Source organism: Chionomys nivalis, chromosome 5, assembly GCF_950005125.1.
Source record: "Chionomys nivalis chromosome 5, mChiNiv1.1, whole genome shotgun sequence".
In the NCBI taxonomy this organism is placed as follows: domain Eukaryota; kingdom Metazoa; phylum Chordata; class Mammalia; order Rodentia; family Cricetidae; genus Chionomys; species Chionomys nivalis.
The window spans coordinates 83,195,134-83,211,122 of NC_080090.1; the positions used below are offsets into that span (position 1 = coordinate 83,195,134).

A 15,989-nucleotide genomic window follows, 5' to 3' on the forward strand; every position below is an offset into this window, starting at 1 on the left:
TTAAGGTCAAGGTGGTGTAGGGTAAAGCCATTGGATATTGGTGGAAGGCCAGCTTTTGTTCTCCAGATGCACTTGGGACAAAAGAGACTTGGGGAACAGTAGACATAGGCATCCTGAGGGTCAAGATAACTTCTCTGGTTCTTAGAGGAGGAAGCTGGGCTTCTCAATGACACCAAACTGACCTGGATTAGGTTCACACCAGGATGTTGGTTTGCAACCCAGATAAGCTGGATTACTTGCAAGGGATCCCAGTTCTATCTCCATGGTGACCCAGACCCCTACTGAGACAGCTTGGTGTCGGGCAAGCCCTCAGTTAGTGTGGACTGGATTTTGTAGAGGTTGGGGAGTTTGAAAGGAGGTGGGCTTTCCATAATTGTCACATGCCCTTGGTGGTGTGGTCTCATGCAAACAGATACATGAAAGAACAAGGTGTCTGAGACAGAGGAGTGAGACAGTGAGTAAGGATGGGCACTGCCAGTCTAGACACCAATCCTGGGTCACCACGAGTGAGAGAAATGACACTTCCCTGCCTACTCACCGGAGCTTCAGATTGACTAGGCACGGGGACCAGTCAGGGGAAGGTGGAGCCTGGCTGTTCCATAGTCACTCATAGGAGCAATTTTGTCTCCTCCCAACTTTAAGACGAAAGAGAAAATGCTCAGGTTTTCTTGTTTGGGGTTATCTGCCTCTCTCCTAACCGTGGTGCCCAGAGGCCACAGGCTAGCTCCTCCCTGGGTCTTCTCTCGTAGATGTCCAGTGGTATGAGCCAGTTGATTGGGCTAAAGGAAAAGGGCTTGCCACAAATCGCCCGGCTCCTGCAATCTGGCAATTCAGATGTGGTGCGGTCCGGGGCCTCTCTGCTGAGCAACATGTCCCGCCACCCTGTGCTGCACAGAATGATGGGTAAGATGCTGTCCCCTCGTCCTTCCTCATAGGACACACAGGCCTGTGTTTTCTAGAGCCTTCTAGAAGGTCATTCTCAAACTGTTCCATAGTATGTGTATTCTGAGGAGAGTTTGGCCCAAGAGAGGTGTGGGAGGAGGAGGGAATTGTCACTTGATCGACGAGTCGCCAGAAATCCTTGGGTCCTACGGGTTTTTGAGGAGCCACCTTGCTTGCCGTCTGGAAGAGGGCAATGGCTACTGAGGCCCCCAAAAGAATCTCTCCACTATTCCATGGCAATCCTGACCCCATTTCTCAACTCCCTTATCTCTAGGAAACCAGGTGTTTCCAGAGGTAACCAGACTCCTCACCAGCCACACTGGCAATACCAGCAACTCTGAAGACATCTTGTCCTCGGCTTGCTACACCGTGAGGAACCTGATGACCTCACAGCCGCAGATGGCCAAGCAGTACTTCTCCAGCAGCATGATCAACAATGTCTTCAACCTGTGTCGCAACAGGTGGGCAGAGAAGGGGCGCACTTCCCCTCCCCACCCTGTAGCACCCAGGGAGGCAGCGGACGGAATGAGGAAGAAGTTCTAGAAGCTGAGTGCCGAGGGGATGTGGCTCAGACTCCAGGCCCTAGGAATGCATAGAGGGAATAGAGCAGCACACTTCTTAGCTGGGGGACGTGTGGGATGCCAGGCTGTCCAGGGTTCAGGAGACATAGAATAGTAGGACTGATTTTATGAGAACTTTTTTCTACTTCCTAGGGCTCTCTTCATTCGGGGCTAGGGAACTAACCACTAGGGTGCCTCCAGATGGGCCGGGGCATGAGCTCAGGCTCACTACCCCCATTAGGGTTCTTCTTTCATGCACTCGGGGTACCCCGACATCTCTGGACCCTAAAGAGGGAGTGGGCAAGGAAAGGGGTGTTCCTATGTCATAGGTATTCTCACCTCACAAACCCACTTCCCACCTGCACAGTGCCTCACCCAAGGCTGCAGAGGCTGCCCGGCTACTCCTGTCTGACATGTGGGCCAGCAAGGAGCTGCAAGGTGTCCTCAGGCAGGTAAGAGCATCTACCAGGGGCCCTCCTGCCTAGGCCCCTCCCACATCTGCTCTGTACTGGGAAGGGAGGGAAAGATTCGTGCACTCCCTAAAGGTGAGGCTGATTCAGGGGGTGAGTCAGAGCAGATGTGGGTAGCCATCAGTGTGAGCAGGGGCCTCTGACCAGAAGATCTGCCGTGCAGCTGGGGGGTGGAGGAGATGGGAGAGAAACCCTGCGTAAGAACACTTAGAGCAGTGGTTCTCAAATTGTGGGTTGTGACCCCTTTGGGGGGTCAAACGACCCTTTCACAGGGGTCACCTAAGGTCATCCTGCATAGCAGATATTTACATTATGATTCACAGCAGCAGCAAAATTATGGTTATGAAGTAGCAATGAAAATAAATTTATTGTTGGGGGTCACCACACCATGAGGAAATGTCTCAAAGGGTTGCAGCATGAGGAAAGTTGAGAACTGCTGGCTTAGATCAAGGCAGCAAGAAGGTTGGACAAAGGACACACCAGCCATTTGGGAACATAGCATGTCCTAGAGAGGTTCAGGGTTCAGCAACAGGACCCCTTTAGTTTCAGCTCAAGGGTTTGCACTTGTGCCTTTGGCACTGGAGAGCTACTAGGCCTGTCCTCACTGTCTGAGACCTAGCAATGCCAGCTGCGGTGGCACACAGCTGTAATCCTCGCTCTTGGGAGGTAATAAGGGATTCAAAGCCATCATTGGTGCCTTAGGGTTTCTACTGCTGTGATGAAATACCATGTCCAAAAAACAAGTTGGAGGGGAATCTCACACAGGGCAGGAACCTGGAGGCACAGCTGATGCAGAGGCCATGGAGGGATGCTGCTTACTGGCTTGTTTCCCATGACTTGCTCAGCCTGCTTTCTTTTAAAACCCAGAACCACCAGCCCAGGAATGGCCACACCCATAATGGACTGGGCCCTCCCCGATTGATGACTAATTTAAAAAAATGCCTTACAGCTGGATCTTATGCAGGCATTTTCTCAATTAATATTCCCTCCCTTCAGGTAACTCCAGCTTGTATCAAGTTGGCGTACAACTAGCCAGGACCCTTGGCTATGTAGAGAGCGCTATGTCAGACCCTTTCTCAAATTAAGAACTCTCTTTCCTTGCTTGATTTCTGTAAACTCAATTAGAAAACTCAAATGTGCAAGAGGAATTCCAAATGCAGTTCACTAACACACTGATGTTCGTGGCGTTACGAACATCACAATCAAGCCCCTTGTAGCCCAGGCCTGTGAACATCGTGGTCAGAGCACACTGGCGTGTTTCAGAGTCTAGATAAACCCAGAAAAGTGGCTCCTGACCAGGCATCAAGTCCCAGACTTCTGTCCCACGATGGATCATGTGTTTGTTTCTCCTCTTGCAGCAAGGTTTCGATAGGAACATGTTGGGAACCATAGCTGGGGCCAACAGCCTCAGAAACTTCACCTCCCGGTTCTAAGAAGAGACTATCCAAGCAAGTTCACCTTGCAGGTGAGAATCAGACTGCCCAACCACATTAGGGACGTGCAATGTTTTATTAACACTGGAAGGGCCAGAGGTCTGTGTGGGACTACTGAGTATAATGGTGCAGGTCACCCAGTGCACAGCCCGGGTGGAGCCACTCACAGGCGGGTTATGTAATAGTGAAGTCACACGGTGTCATTTTGGGTTAGGTCAGCTATAGCTTACTTTCCATCCTTTTTATAAATTTTTCTATTATTTTTTTTCTGTGTATGAGTATCTTGCCCACCAGTATGTCTGTGCACCATATGTGTGCCAGGTATCCAAGGCATACATCCTCTGGAACTAGAGTTACGAACAGCTGTGAACCACAGGGGTGCTGGGAATCAAACCCTAGGCTTGTGAAAAAGCACTGTGCCATCCCTCAAGCCCCTCCATCCTTCTTAAAGCCCGTTCTCATTCTGCACACGCTTGGTGTGAACAAGCTTTGTTTCCAGTTGATGGTTCTAGAGACTGGAAACTCAAATCCAATACTCTGTCAAGGATTTGCAAGCTGAACATTCTCTGGAATCAACTGGAATTCTTGCTACTCACGTTCTGGCCTTCCATCTTGTCAATTCTGACTTGATAGCCTGTAAGTAGCCCCTAAGTGGGGTGCAGAAAATGTAATTTTAGATAGGTATCTGAAGGGATTTCTCATACAGATAAATCAAGAGCCACAGCTAAGCATTGAAGCAGACACCTTTTGGAAGATGTGAGGGAGAAGCTGTGTATTACATGGGTCCGACAATCTGGTGTGACAATGTCTCACTACATGTAACCCTGCACATTGTGTAACCCTGCACGTCGTGGTTTTGGGGGATTTAATCTAGGGTCTCACATATTCCAGGCAAATACTCTACCACTGGCTTCTAGCTGCAACTCTTATGTTTTATATTTTACATATTTTATCTTGAGATAGAGTCTTCCTAACTCTCCCAGGCTAGCCTTGGACTTGCTCTGTAGCCAAGACTGACCTTAAACATGTGATCCTGCTGTCTTAACCAAAAACTTGGTACTGGAGGCATACACTACCAAGGCCCACCTTTCAGTATACCATAACTTGATAGTTTCTCTTTCTAGGAAGACACAACCCAGCTCGGAAGACCTCAGGCCTTAAGGATGGGTTACCTGCTTCATCCGGTGCAGTATTTGGAGACGTTCAGATGCAACCAAGAGCAACCTGAAAACTGTGGATGATGGAAATAATTTCTGATTCTTTTTTTTTCCTTAGGGGAACTGGGAGGCAAGAGGGTTTGGGAGGTTGGGTGGGGGGACTTTATTGAGTTAAAGGGGCTTATATCTGATGTCAATACTTTCTTCTTCTCTGAGAAACAGTATATATATAATGTGTATAATGTAAGTATGTACGTGCATGTGTGTGTGTGCATGTGTATGTGTATGCGTGTGAATGCCTAACAACATAACCAACAACTGCAACAGGCTAGGTATGCTGATTCTTTGCAGTTCACAGACAGCACAAAGGACTCTCCATGTCTCCCCCATAGACAGGAGCCATGAGTGTTTTTGGCTACCTGGAAATACAGTGTGTCCAGACAGGGGCACTTGCCAGTCAAGCCACAGAGAGTTCAGCAGCCTTTCTCTGCCACTGCCCAGATAGCAGGAGAAGGGACAGTAGCCAAGGCTGAGGCTAATGTTCCCTCTTAAGAGGCAGAAGGGAGCTTCAGAAGATGCAGGATGGTGTCACGTGCTTAGCTAGCGACTAGGAACAGAGAGACAGGCTCACCATTCTTTGGGATTCTGTACCCACATGAAAACTTTAGCCAGCAGAGCCCCTGATTTCAGAAAAGCTATAGGCAGCTATTTTGGGAGAAAGAAAGCAAGAAAGTGCCTGAAGTCAAAGAGTTCTGGAATGGCTGCTTGTTCCCATCTCCCCGAGGGATGGGCCGGAGCAGGTGAGGAGCAGGTACCTGCCCGCTCAGGCTTCTCACAGAGCAAGGGAGGAGAAAGGGAAATTATCTGCCATGTGCCTCAGACCCAGTCTGCTGAGGGTCAGGTGAGAGAGTGCTTGGGGGTCCCAGAGGCTGAAGGGAGGGGATTTGCTCGGATGGACCAGGAAAAGGCAATGTCCTATTTTGCATCAGTCAGCTCACATCCCAGCCATCACTGGTCCTTCTTTCTCCCTAAACCTTAGTCATCCTGTCTGCACACTGGCCCTGTAAAACAAAGAGGACCGTCGGGGTGAAGGCAGCCCCAGGACCCCAGACTTTACACTGCAGTAGCAAAAGAACACCCGAGAACCCCATAAGTGGGCCTGTCTGTGTCAAGGTCCCTAGGACAGATGGCGGGATGGGGCAGAGCTGAGCCCCAGTTCCTCTCATGTCTAGGCTAGCACCTCTCAGCTGGTGTGGTTAACACTGGGTAGACAAGAATGATCAGGGTCACACTTCTCTCAGGGAGGACATAGAGTGCACCTTGGCCTACCCCTTTTCTTACCCCAGCAGTAAGACTGTAAAAATCCCTCGTGACTCAGAATGGCCTAGTAAAAGATCTGTCCATTAAAGATGGAGGTCAGATACGCGAGGACCCTGAGAGGCATCCTAAACCATCTCACCCAGTGTGCTCTGGCACCCTGAGTCTGCTGTACCCTTCCCAGTTTGACTTGAGTTGGAATCTGCCTCTTGTCTCGCCTCTCCTCCAATACCAATGTGGGGATGCTGCCCCACACCACTGTCCTTGAATCTCCCTTGCCAGTCATTGGGATCCAAAACAATTCATTTCTTAGAGCATGCGGTCGGCACACTGCCCCATGCCAGGAAGTGTTCTCTGGAAGCACTTGGAGTGCAATGGTATATGAAACCTTCCAGGCCCCAGTCCCAGTAAGAAAGGAAGCCCAGGTCCTGGGCTTTAGGGACCATCCCCTTTCTAAGTAAGTTGGAGAGAAGCATGCAGAACATTCAAGTCAGCAGGAGGAACTGTTACAGACCCCGAACAACATCTTCACTTCCTGCAGCCCAGGGCCTTACTTTTCCTTTCCCTAGGAGGAAGACTTGGGAGGCCCACCCTTTGCTTTGGGGATGAAGCAGGTGCCCAGACACCCAGGGGCCAGGCCTGATAATGGCAACTTCCTCCATGATCTAAAGCTGGTCAGGTGAACTGGGCCCAACTCATGCCTGTCACTCAGGAAGGGTAAAATTAAGGGGACTTATGGATATATTCCTAGAAGAAGCAGGGAATAAGGGCTGGCTGGACTTTATGTATCCCAGACCTATCTAAGTGTTTATATCAACCTGGCCTCCTATTCCCATGCCTAAAACAAGTTACAGTTGAGGATCAAAGAGAAAGGTCTTCCTTGACTTTTGGATCTCCTGTGAGAAATTCAACTGTTGGCCACCAGCAGCCTGCCCAGTGGGAGATGGACCAGCCACCCAGATCCTACGCCTCTCCCAAGGACCCAAGAGGCCAAGGATGGCCTGTGTGTGTCTACTCAGTCCTGACTGGAACTCTGGGCTTGCAGGGTCTGGGAGTCTCCCTCCAGTCCTTACTCTCCTTGCTCTATCTTATATGAGAATCTTGTGTTTGCCAGGCCCAGTTTCCTTGTATGATAGACCATGTATTTGCTTTGTTGAAATATAGGAAATCAATAAATTGATAGTGTTTCTTTGAACACGTTTCAAGCTTTGTATTATTTGAGTGACTATTAAGGGATGAAGGGCCTTATCTCCAATGCCTCCTCTTATTGACTACACATCAAGCTATGAAAATGTCACCCAAGGGCATTCATAGATACCTGCTCCCCTGTAATCTGTGTGAGAACCAGGATGTTGGGATTGCAGTCCTAATTTACAGATAGGTGAGGCTTAGGAGGGAAAAAAATCCGACTGATGCTACCCCGGTTACAAGTGGGAAAGTCATTCTGAGCACAACCCCGTCCATCCAGGCAGAGGTCTGTAGGGAAGAAAACTTCAAAGGGGGAGAAGTAGGGGTCCATGTTTCCAGAATGTCTACACTGCATAGGTTCCATGTCACCTGCTGGAGAGTCATAACACAAAGGATATGGAGGACCCCAGGCATGGTATGGGCTGAGGGTCATCATCACCTGTAAGAACCAGGGATGCCTGAGTTGAGAAGGGGAGATGCTAAGGAAATCCATGGAGGGAGCTCTTCCCATCCCGGAGGAATGATGGCTAACAAGGCCTCCATTATAGCATCCTGGGATATCATGGTGTTTGGTAATGGACAGGGGAAAAGCACTGAGCAGCACTCAGGAAAAACTGTGGCTCCGTGACCTACATGAGATGTGCTAGACTAGGGCTTTGGTAAATGCTTTGGGACCTACACACTTGTACTGACTGCAAAAAGCGGGTCAAATCTACAGAGAAAAAAAAATACAAAATCAGTGTTGTCTTCATGCTTTCATTAAAATACAACTTGGTGATCAAAATCCCACTGTTTAAAACATACACAACTCTGACCCTCTTCAAACTGCACAGCACCCAGACCAAAAAGTGGTAAAGGACCAGTCCATAAGCCTTCCTCATGCCCCTCCTGTTTCTGTCCACCCCTGAGGAGAACCTGGCACTACCCTGACTTCTAACACTATATTTTAATTTTGTCATTTTGAGCTTTATAGAAAGGTTTTGTTGTTGTTGTTGGTTTTTTTGTTTTGTTTTGGTTTTTTTTTTTTTTTCTCTAGCTTTAGCTCAACAACATGTGGGCAAGATTCATCCATTCCTGTTGTGTGCCTGGTTGTTGCTGTCCCATTGCAACTATGCTGCAACGCAAAATGCCACGTGGCATTACTGTCTTTCTGTCTGGGCAATTTATTGATCCATTGTCCCACTTTCCCAGAAAGATATATCATATCATATACATATGATAATTGGGAAATCGTAACAGTGTGAACATTCAGTATTGTACCTGATGTGGGCACAGGAGTGCCAAATGACTACAGCTGTGAAGTCCTGATTCAGCTCTCTTTGAGGGCCTTGGCTCTAGGATCGGATGGACAAAAACAAAGGGACACCAAGCACATAGATGTTTGAAAGGTGAGAGGGAAGAGATTTGGAGGCCGAGTCTCAGAGCCCATGTCCACACGTGTCCTCATGCCTGACCTCGAAGTCACTTCCTCTTGTTCCCTTTTGCTACTTACCTGGTGTCAGGCTGGGCACCCCCAGGAATCAGGGAACTAAAGCATCAGTCAAAAAAAAAAAAAAAAAAAAAAAAAAAAAAAAAAAAACCTACCCCCCCATACACACAAAGAAAAAAAAAACCAGTGCATTCTGCTGCCAGCGCAGCTGGAGAAAGGAAGAACAGATGTTGAGCAACCGTCTTCTTCTTTGAAGAGCTTCACAATGACCCTTTCACTTTCAGACCCCTGAGGCATTGTTTTCTGGTTGGATCTGTACTTCTCTTTAGTAACCCAGGCAGAGTACAGGACATCGAATTCCAATCAATAGAGGACGGGAAACCAAGAGAAGGTAACCAGCTCAGAGTCACATGGGGAGTTTACAGAAATCCCAAGCCTGGCCCGGACCCAGGCCTCCTGAGTCCTGAGTATCAGAACATGATAGGGAAGACTGCGGAGGAGGCAGTCAGACTGCGCACTATCAGATCCCCAGTGAATCAGGGTTCACAGAGCCCTGAGACAGCGTAGGATTGCACATCCTATGAGGGCTGGTTGCTGTGCAGACATGCAGGAGAATGAGAGTTCTGATTCACAGACGGTCTGTCCGATGCCAGGAACTGCTGTGTGCATCATCCAGTCTAGAGCTGGCAGGTTTGGTTGGTTAGAACACAGAGCTAATGAGCCAAGGGCTTCAAGGCAAGAAATGTCTCCATGACCCCAGCACATATTCCCCAACCTCGCTAGTCATCCTGCAGACATCAGCTGGGACAGCATGTGTGTATGTCACCGAGAGATAGGCTGGCCATCTTGAGGAAGCCCGTGAAAGCTGAGAAGCCTGCTATGGGGGATCAGTAGAGAACCCTACACCTTAAGCTTCTAATATGCTAGTGTCTCCTTTACTCAACCAGTAAGAAATTTCACAGTGCTGGGGCATTGGGGCATGAAGCTTGGTCGGTAGAGTCTTTGCCTAGCATGCACAAAGCTCTGGGTTCAATCCTCAGCACTGCATAAAACTGGGTGTGATGATATATACCTGCAATCCCAGCACTGGAAAAACTGAGGCAGGAGGATTGTGAGTTCAAAGCAGCCTGGTCTACAGGACTACAAAGTAAGACTCTGTCTCAAGAGAAAAAAAAAAAAAGAAAGAAAGAGAAAAAAAGCTGATGAATTAGCAAACAAGTTTTAAGATTTGCTTCTGCTGGGCATGGTAGCTAGCACACATCTGTAATCTCAGCATTCCCACTACTTGGAAGATTGAGACTGAGGATCTTTATTTAAATAAAGGTTATCCTTGACTATGGAGTGAGTTGGAGGCTAGCCTCAGCTACAATAAGCCCATGTATGTAGCTCTGGATCCTCTGAAACTCAAAAAACCATGTTTTCGCCGGGCGATGGTGGCGCACGCCTTTAATCCCAGCACTTGGGAGGCAGAGGCAGGCGGATCTCTGTGAGTTCGAGACCAGCCTGGTATACAGAGCTAGTTCCAGGACAGGCTCCAAAGCCACAGAGAAACCCTGTCTCGAAAAACCAAAAAAAAAAAAAAAAAACAAAAACAAAAAACCATGTTTTCTTGGAGGACAGTTAAACTGCAGGCGACAGATAGAGACTTGACCACCTCACTTGTGACCATAAGCAGGGTGAACACTGACATGGACAGACTGTTAGTATTCAAGCAGCTGTGCTGGCCTGACCTTGGGGTATATGACCTCACCTGTCACCACTAAGAGCACCTCCTGTGCACATTCACTATGTTCCCCTTTAAAAGGGTCCTGCCCACCTCCCATCGCTCCCTCTTTATATCTGTCTCTGTCTCTCTCTTCTCTTCTCCCACTCCTTCCCCAGATTGTCACCAGTCTCCCCTCTCCCCAAACCCCTTTTCCCATTTACTTTCCCCCAATAAAAACCCCTCCACCTGAGCTCTGTCGCATGGTGTCTTTCTCTCGCGAGCTGCTTTCTCTGAATGACAACACAGACACTACAAAGCTGGTCCAACTGTGCCCACGTCACTCATTTGTGGTTCAGAGAGGCAGAAAGCCTGAGTTCATGGGAATTCCTATGATCCATGTGGCTTGTGTGTATGTAGAATCTGGAAATATTGTTTGAGAAGAAGGAGAGAGGGAGAGAGAATGGGGAGGGAAAGAGGGAAGGAGAGGGGAGAGAAAGGGTTTTTTACACGCTGGCTGTTCCTCTTGTGTCCTGGGAACACATGACTGTCACCTGCCAGGCGAGCCCCAAAGACTCTCCCAACTCTGTCTGTGACCTGGATATGGATCAGCTCCAAAGGAAAGACCTGGAAACCGAAGGTGAGCCTAGCATGCCACCTCCTCGGCTGGCAGCTGTGATAACAGCCCCACCCACCACATCCTGCCAAGGGTGTCCAGCTATCTTCTTTGTTGGGGTTGGTTCAGTTCCAGGAACAATCAGAGCCAAGCAGAGACCAGTTCTCTCTCTCTCTCTCTCTCTCTCTCTCTCTTTCTCTCTCTCTCTCTCTCTCTCTCTCTCTCTCTGTGTGTGTGTGTGTGTGTGTGTGTGTGTGTGTGTGTGTGTGTGTGTGTGTGTGTTGAGAAGTGAGAGCTAGACTCAGGGTAGACCAGAGACAGGCTATCTGGGAAGGGTTTTCTCAATTTTAAAAGGGGCTGTGGAGAATTATCTTCTATTTTTGCCTAGAAAAGGTATTTGGAGGACATGAACCTTTTCCCCGGACACTGCTTGAATTGAAGAAAGACGAGAAGTACATGCTTGGGACACAGGTACTCATCCTTGTCTCAAACCCAGGCACTAAAGTCCAGGCTTGGTATGAACTAATATGACAAACAGGAGTCTTCTTGTAACCCTTACATGTGTGTCCAAGAACAAACTGGTCCCAAGTGCCCCATGTTCTAAAAGAGGCTTTAGGATATCTGGGTCAGACATTTCTAAACAAAAGCCCGAGGGCTTTTAAGGCAGAGCCGATGAGAGGAGCAAGGGAGCCCGTGGAGTAGAAGAGCGGCCCACACTGGACACCTGGCCGATGCCGTTTAGAGGGAGCATTGCAACTGGACCCCAAGGTAAGGCGGGAAAGCGAGGCACAGGGCAGCCAAGGGCGCCCAGAGATGTAGGGCTACCCCATCAGTGTAAAGTGAGCTGAGGAGTATGTAGGACGATGGAAGCAGGCCCTTGGGCTATGGTTCCTTAATTTTTTACCCCCTCCTCCCTCTTAGGTAAAATACAGATACAGTGAAACGCACAAGCATTAAACATATCATCCCACACAGCTTTCAGACTCACACACCTGTACAACCCAAAGTCCCACGTCACCACCTCAGAAAATGCCTTTGCCTATGCCTTTCCCCCATGCCTTCCCCCGCCCCCAGAAGCAGCACTGTCCCATAGTCCTCATGCTTCCTCTCTCTCTTCCTCCATCCTTTCCCACACCCTCCTTCCCCCACCTCCTTGGACAACCTGACTAGATGTATGTAGCTGTCTTATGTGCACTCACACACGCATGCACACACGTGCGCACATACATGCACATACAGACACACACATGCACATATACACACACCGCATACAGACATACCGCATACAGAAACACACACCATGTTCAAACACACCACATAAAGACACACACCACGTACAGACACGTATACCACATACAGACACACACATGCATATATACACACCACATACAGACACACAAACCATGTACAGACACACCACAAACAAACACACTGCATACAAACACACATACCACATACACACACACCCCATATACAGACACACATCACAAACAGACAAACCACATATAGACACACACACCACATACAGACACACTGCATACAGACACACACGTAAAGACACACCACATACATACACACACATGCCAAAGGATAGGAGGGAAGCGCCTTTATTTTACTTTCATCCTTACTGAGGAGTAAGCGATGTGTGATTTGAGGTCCGTTTGTCGAAGGCAGATAGAGCTTGTTAGGATTCCTCACAGTGATAGAAGGATGAATGGGTAGGCTACGGATTTGGTCACTGGATCTAGGATTATGGAAACTTGTATTATTCCGTACCCTCCTAGCTTTAGTAGGATTGCTGCTAGGATTATGGACCCTGCAATGGGGGCTCTACGTGGGCTTTTGGAAGTCATAGGTGAACACCATATAATGGTATTTTAATCATGAGGGCTATTGTGCATGCTAACCATAAAATATTATTAGGTCAGGCTTTGTTAATGGATGATGAGTTTAGTGATGTTAGGGTGAAGTTTAGGGTCCTGTTGAATTGTGGATATGGATAAGAGCAGTTAATAGGGGAATTGAGCCTGCTAGTGAAAGTAGTTTCAAGGACGTTTCTCCAGATCCAGGATCCCGATGGACAGTATCTCTCTTCTTCCATCACTTTAAAGATGCGGTTTCTCTGTCTTCTCGCTGCTGTTATTTCTGATAAACAATTGGCAGTCATTTGTTCCTCTTCTCTAAATGTGTTCTATCATTTTTTCCCATTTTCCATACATTATTGCTTTAGTTTATAACAATAGCACACTCGTGCCGGTCTTGCTTGGGCTTTGCTGAGCTTCTAGGACTTCTGTGCTGTGTCTAAAATAATAAACTTGTATTTATTATGTTCATCAGATGAGTTCAAACATGTTGGTCTGTGCTCAGGTTCACGACTCTTCTATCATTTCAAATGTGAGCTTGAACTTTTCAGTTCATTTTATGGATTTTTTCAGCTTTAGAGTTTCTATTTGGTTCTATTTAACTTTTTTCTTTTTTTTATTAGATTTTTAAAATATACCAATTCAAGTTTCCATTCCCTCCCCTCCTCCCATTTCTTCCACACACCCTCCCACCCCACCCCCATCCAACCCTCAGAGAGGGTAAGGCACATTGCTTTGAGAAAGGTCCAAAGCCCTCCCCACTATATCTAGGCTGAAGGTATCCATCCAAAAAGAAGTTTCCCAAAAAGCCAGTACAAGCAGTAGGGATAAATCCTCGTGCCACTGCCAGTGGCCCCTCAGTCTGCCCCGGCCATGCAACTGTCAACCATATTCAGAGGGACTAATTTGGTCCTATGCTTGTTCCTTCCCAGTCCTGCTGGAGTTGGTCAGCTCCCATTAGCTCAGGTAAACTGTTTCAGTGGGTGAACCCATCATGGTCTTGACCTTTGTGCTCATATTCTCACTCCTCCCACTCTTCAAATTGACTTGGGAGCTCAGCCCAGTGCTCTGCTGTGGGCCTCTGCCTCTGTCTCCATCAGTTGCTGGTTGAGGGTTCTATGGTGATACTTAAGATATTCATCAGCCTGGCTACAGGGCAAGTCAAGATCGGGTCCACTCTCCTCTATAGCTTAGGGTCTTAGCTGGGGGTCATTCTCGTGGATTCCTGAGAATTTCTCTAGAGCCAGGTTTCTGCTAACCCTATAATGGCTCCTTCAATCAAGATATCTCTTTCCTTGCTCTCATCTCTGTCCTTCCTCCATCTCGACTATCCCATTCCCTCAAGTTCTTCTCAATCCTCCCCTTCTCCCCTCCTCTTCCCCTTCCACCCTCCCTTTTCCCCTTACCCCCATGCTCTCAATTTTGTCAGGTGATCTTGTTTGTTTTCCAATTTCCAGGTGAATCTATATATGTTTTTCTTTGTGTTCTCCTTATTACTTAGTTTCTCTAGGATCATGAACTATAAGCTCAAAGTCCTTTGTTTATAGCTAGTATCCACTTATGAGTGAGTACATATCATATTCATCTTTTTGGGTCTGGGTTACCTCACTCAGGATAGTGTTTTCTAATTCCATCCATCTGCATGCAAAATTCAAGATGTCAGTCATTGGTTTTTTTTTTTTCACCACTGAGTAGTACTCTAATGCATAAATGTGCCACATTTTCTTTATTCATTCCTTGGTTGAGGAGTATCTAGGTTGTTTCCAGGTTCTGGCTATTACAAATAATGCTGCTATGAACGTAGTTGAACAAATAAATGCCTTTGTAGTATGATTGAGCATCTTTTGGGTATATGCCCGAGAGTGGTATTGCTGGATCCTAAGGTAGGTTAATTCCCAATTTTCTGAGAAACTGCCATACTGATTTCCAAAGTAGTTGTACAAATTTGCATTCCCATCAGCAATGGATGAGTGTTCCCCTTACTCCACATCCTCTCCAGCATAAGCTATCATTGGTGATTTTGATCTTAGCCATCTGACAGGTGTAAGATGGTATCTCAGAGTTGTTTTAATCTGCATTTCCTGGCTGGCTAAGGATGTTGAACATTTCCTTAAGTATCTTTTGGCCATTTGAGATTCTTCTGATGAAAATTCTCTGTTTAGTTCTGTACCCCATTTTTAATTGGGTTATTTAGAATTTTAATGTCTAAACAATAAGGCCCTAAGAGAGACATAATTAGATCTAATCTACATGGGAAGTAGAAAAAGACAAGATCTCCTGAGTGAATTGGGAGCATGGGGACCTTGGGAGAGGGTTGAAGGGGAGGGGAGAGGCAGGGAGAGGAGCAGAGAAAAATGTAGAGCTCATTAAATGATCCCATTTGTTTCCATTTATTTCAATTATGGATTATGTTCTTGCATTTATTTATTTATATTTATTTGGTTTTTTGTTTTTGTCTGTCTATCTGTTTTGTTTTATTTTGTTTTTTGATACAGGGTCTCTCTATGTAGACCTGGCTGTTCTGGAACTTGCTGTGTAGACGAAGCTGGCTTTGAGATCACAGAAATCTGCCTGCCTCTGCCTCCCAAGTACTAAATTAAAGGCCACCATGCCCAGCTATATTCTCTTGTTTCTAATTTGTACCCTGAATGCAATGAATGCTATTTGTGTATTTTCTGGTTTCTCCTCTTCACCATCTGAAGGATGCTGACATTTTGTCAGGTAATTAACCACTGAACTCAAACTTCATCCTCCATCTCCACTGTGATGAGCAGCAGCTAACCCAATGGTCAGGTCTTTGGGGTCTGTTTGAGCTACCCAGGTGCTCTTCCACTAGTACATAGCCGAAGAGACAATCAGAGATTTGGGTGTGGTTTATTTATCTTTTGAAAATGTTTATTACATCTTTATTTTAGTGTGCTTAGTATACATATCTGTGTGTTGCCCACATACAACACATGCCACAACACACACGTAGAGATAAGAAAGCAACTTGCAGGAGTCAGTTCTCTCCTTCCACTAAGTGGGTTCTGGGGATTGAACTCGGATCTTTAGGCTTAGTGGCAAGTACCTTTACCTGCTGAGCCATCTTGCCAGCCCTTAGTTATAGCTAATATTTGAAATTTGAAGCATTTGCTCTGAGACGGTATCGCATTTGCTATATTCCCATTTTTTAAAAGATTTATTTATTAATTATGTATACAGTGTTCTGCCTGCAGGCCAGAAGAGGGAGCCAGGTCTCACATGGTTGTGAGTCACTAGGTGGTTGCTGGGAATCAAACTCGGGACCTCTGGAAGAACAGCCAGAAGTCTT

General features: G+C 47.0%; 1 protein-coding gene across 1 annotated transcript in view; it reads left to right on the forward strand.

Annotated features, from left to right (window-relative positions):
- The window catches only part of Pkp1 (plakophilin 1), a 42,221-nt gene extending 37,672 nt beyond the window's left edge, over window positions 1-4,549 (forward strand). The window contains exons 10-14 of the mRNA XM_057770567.1: window positions 750-903; window positions 1,217-1,403; window positions 1,870-1,954; window positions 3,331-3,437; window positions 4,530-4,549. Coding sequence (XP_057626550.1) covers window positions 750-903; window positions 1,217-1,403; window positions 1,870-1,954; window positions 3,331-3,405 — 501 coding nt within the window. The 3' untranslated portion in view covers window positions 3,406-3,437; window positions 4,530-4,549. The remainder of the gene's footprint in view (window positions 1-749; window positions 904-1,216; window positions 1,404-1,869; window positions 1,955-3,330; window positions 3,438-4,529) is intronic.
- The last annotated feature ends 11,440 nt before the right edge of the window (window positions 4,550-15,989 follow it).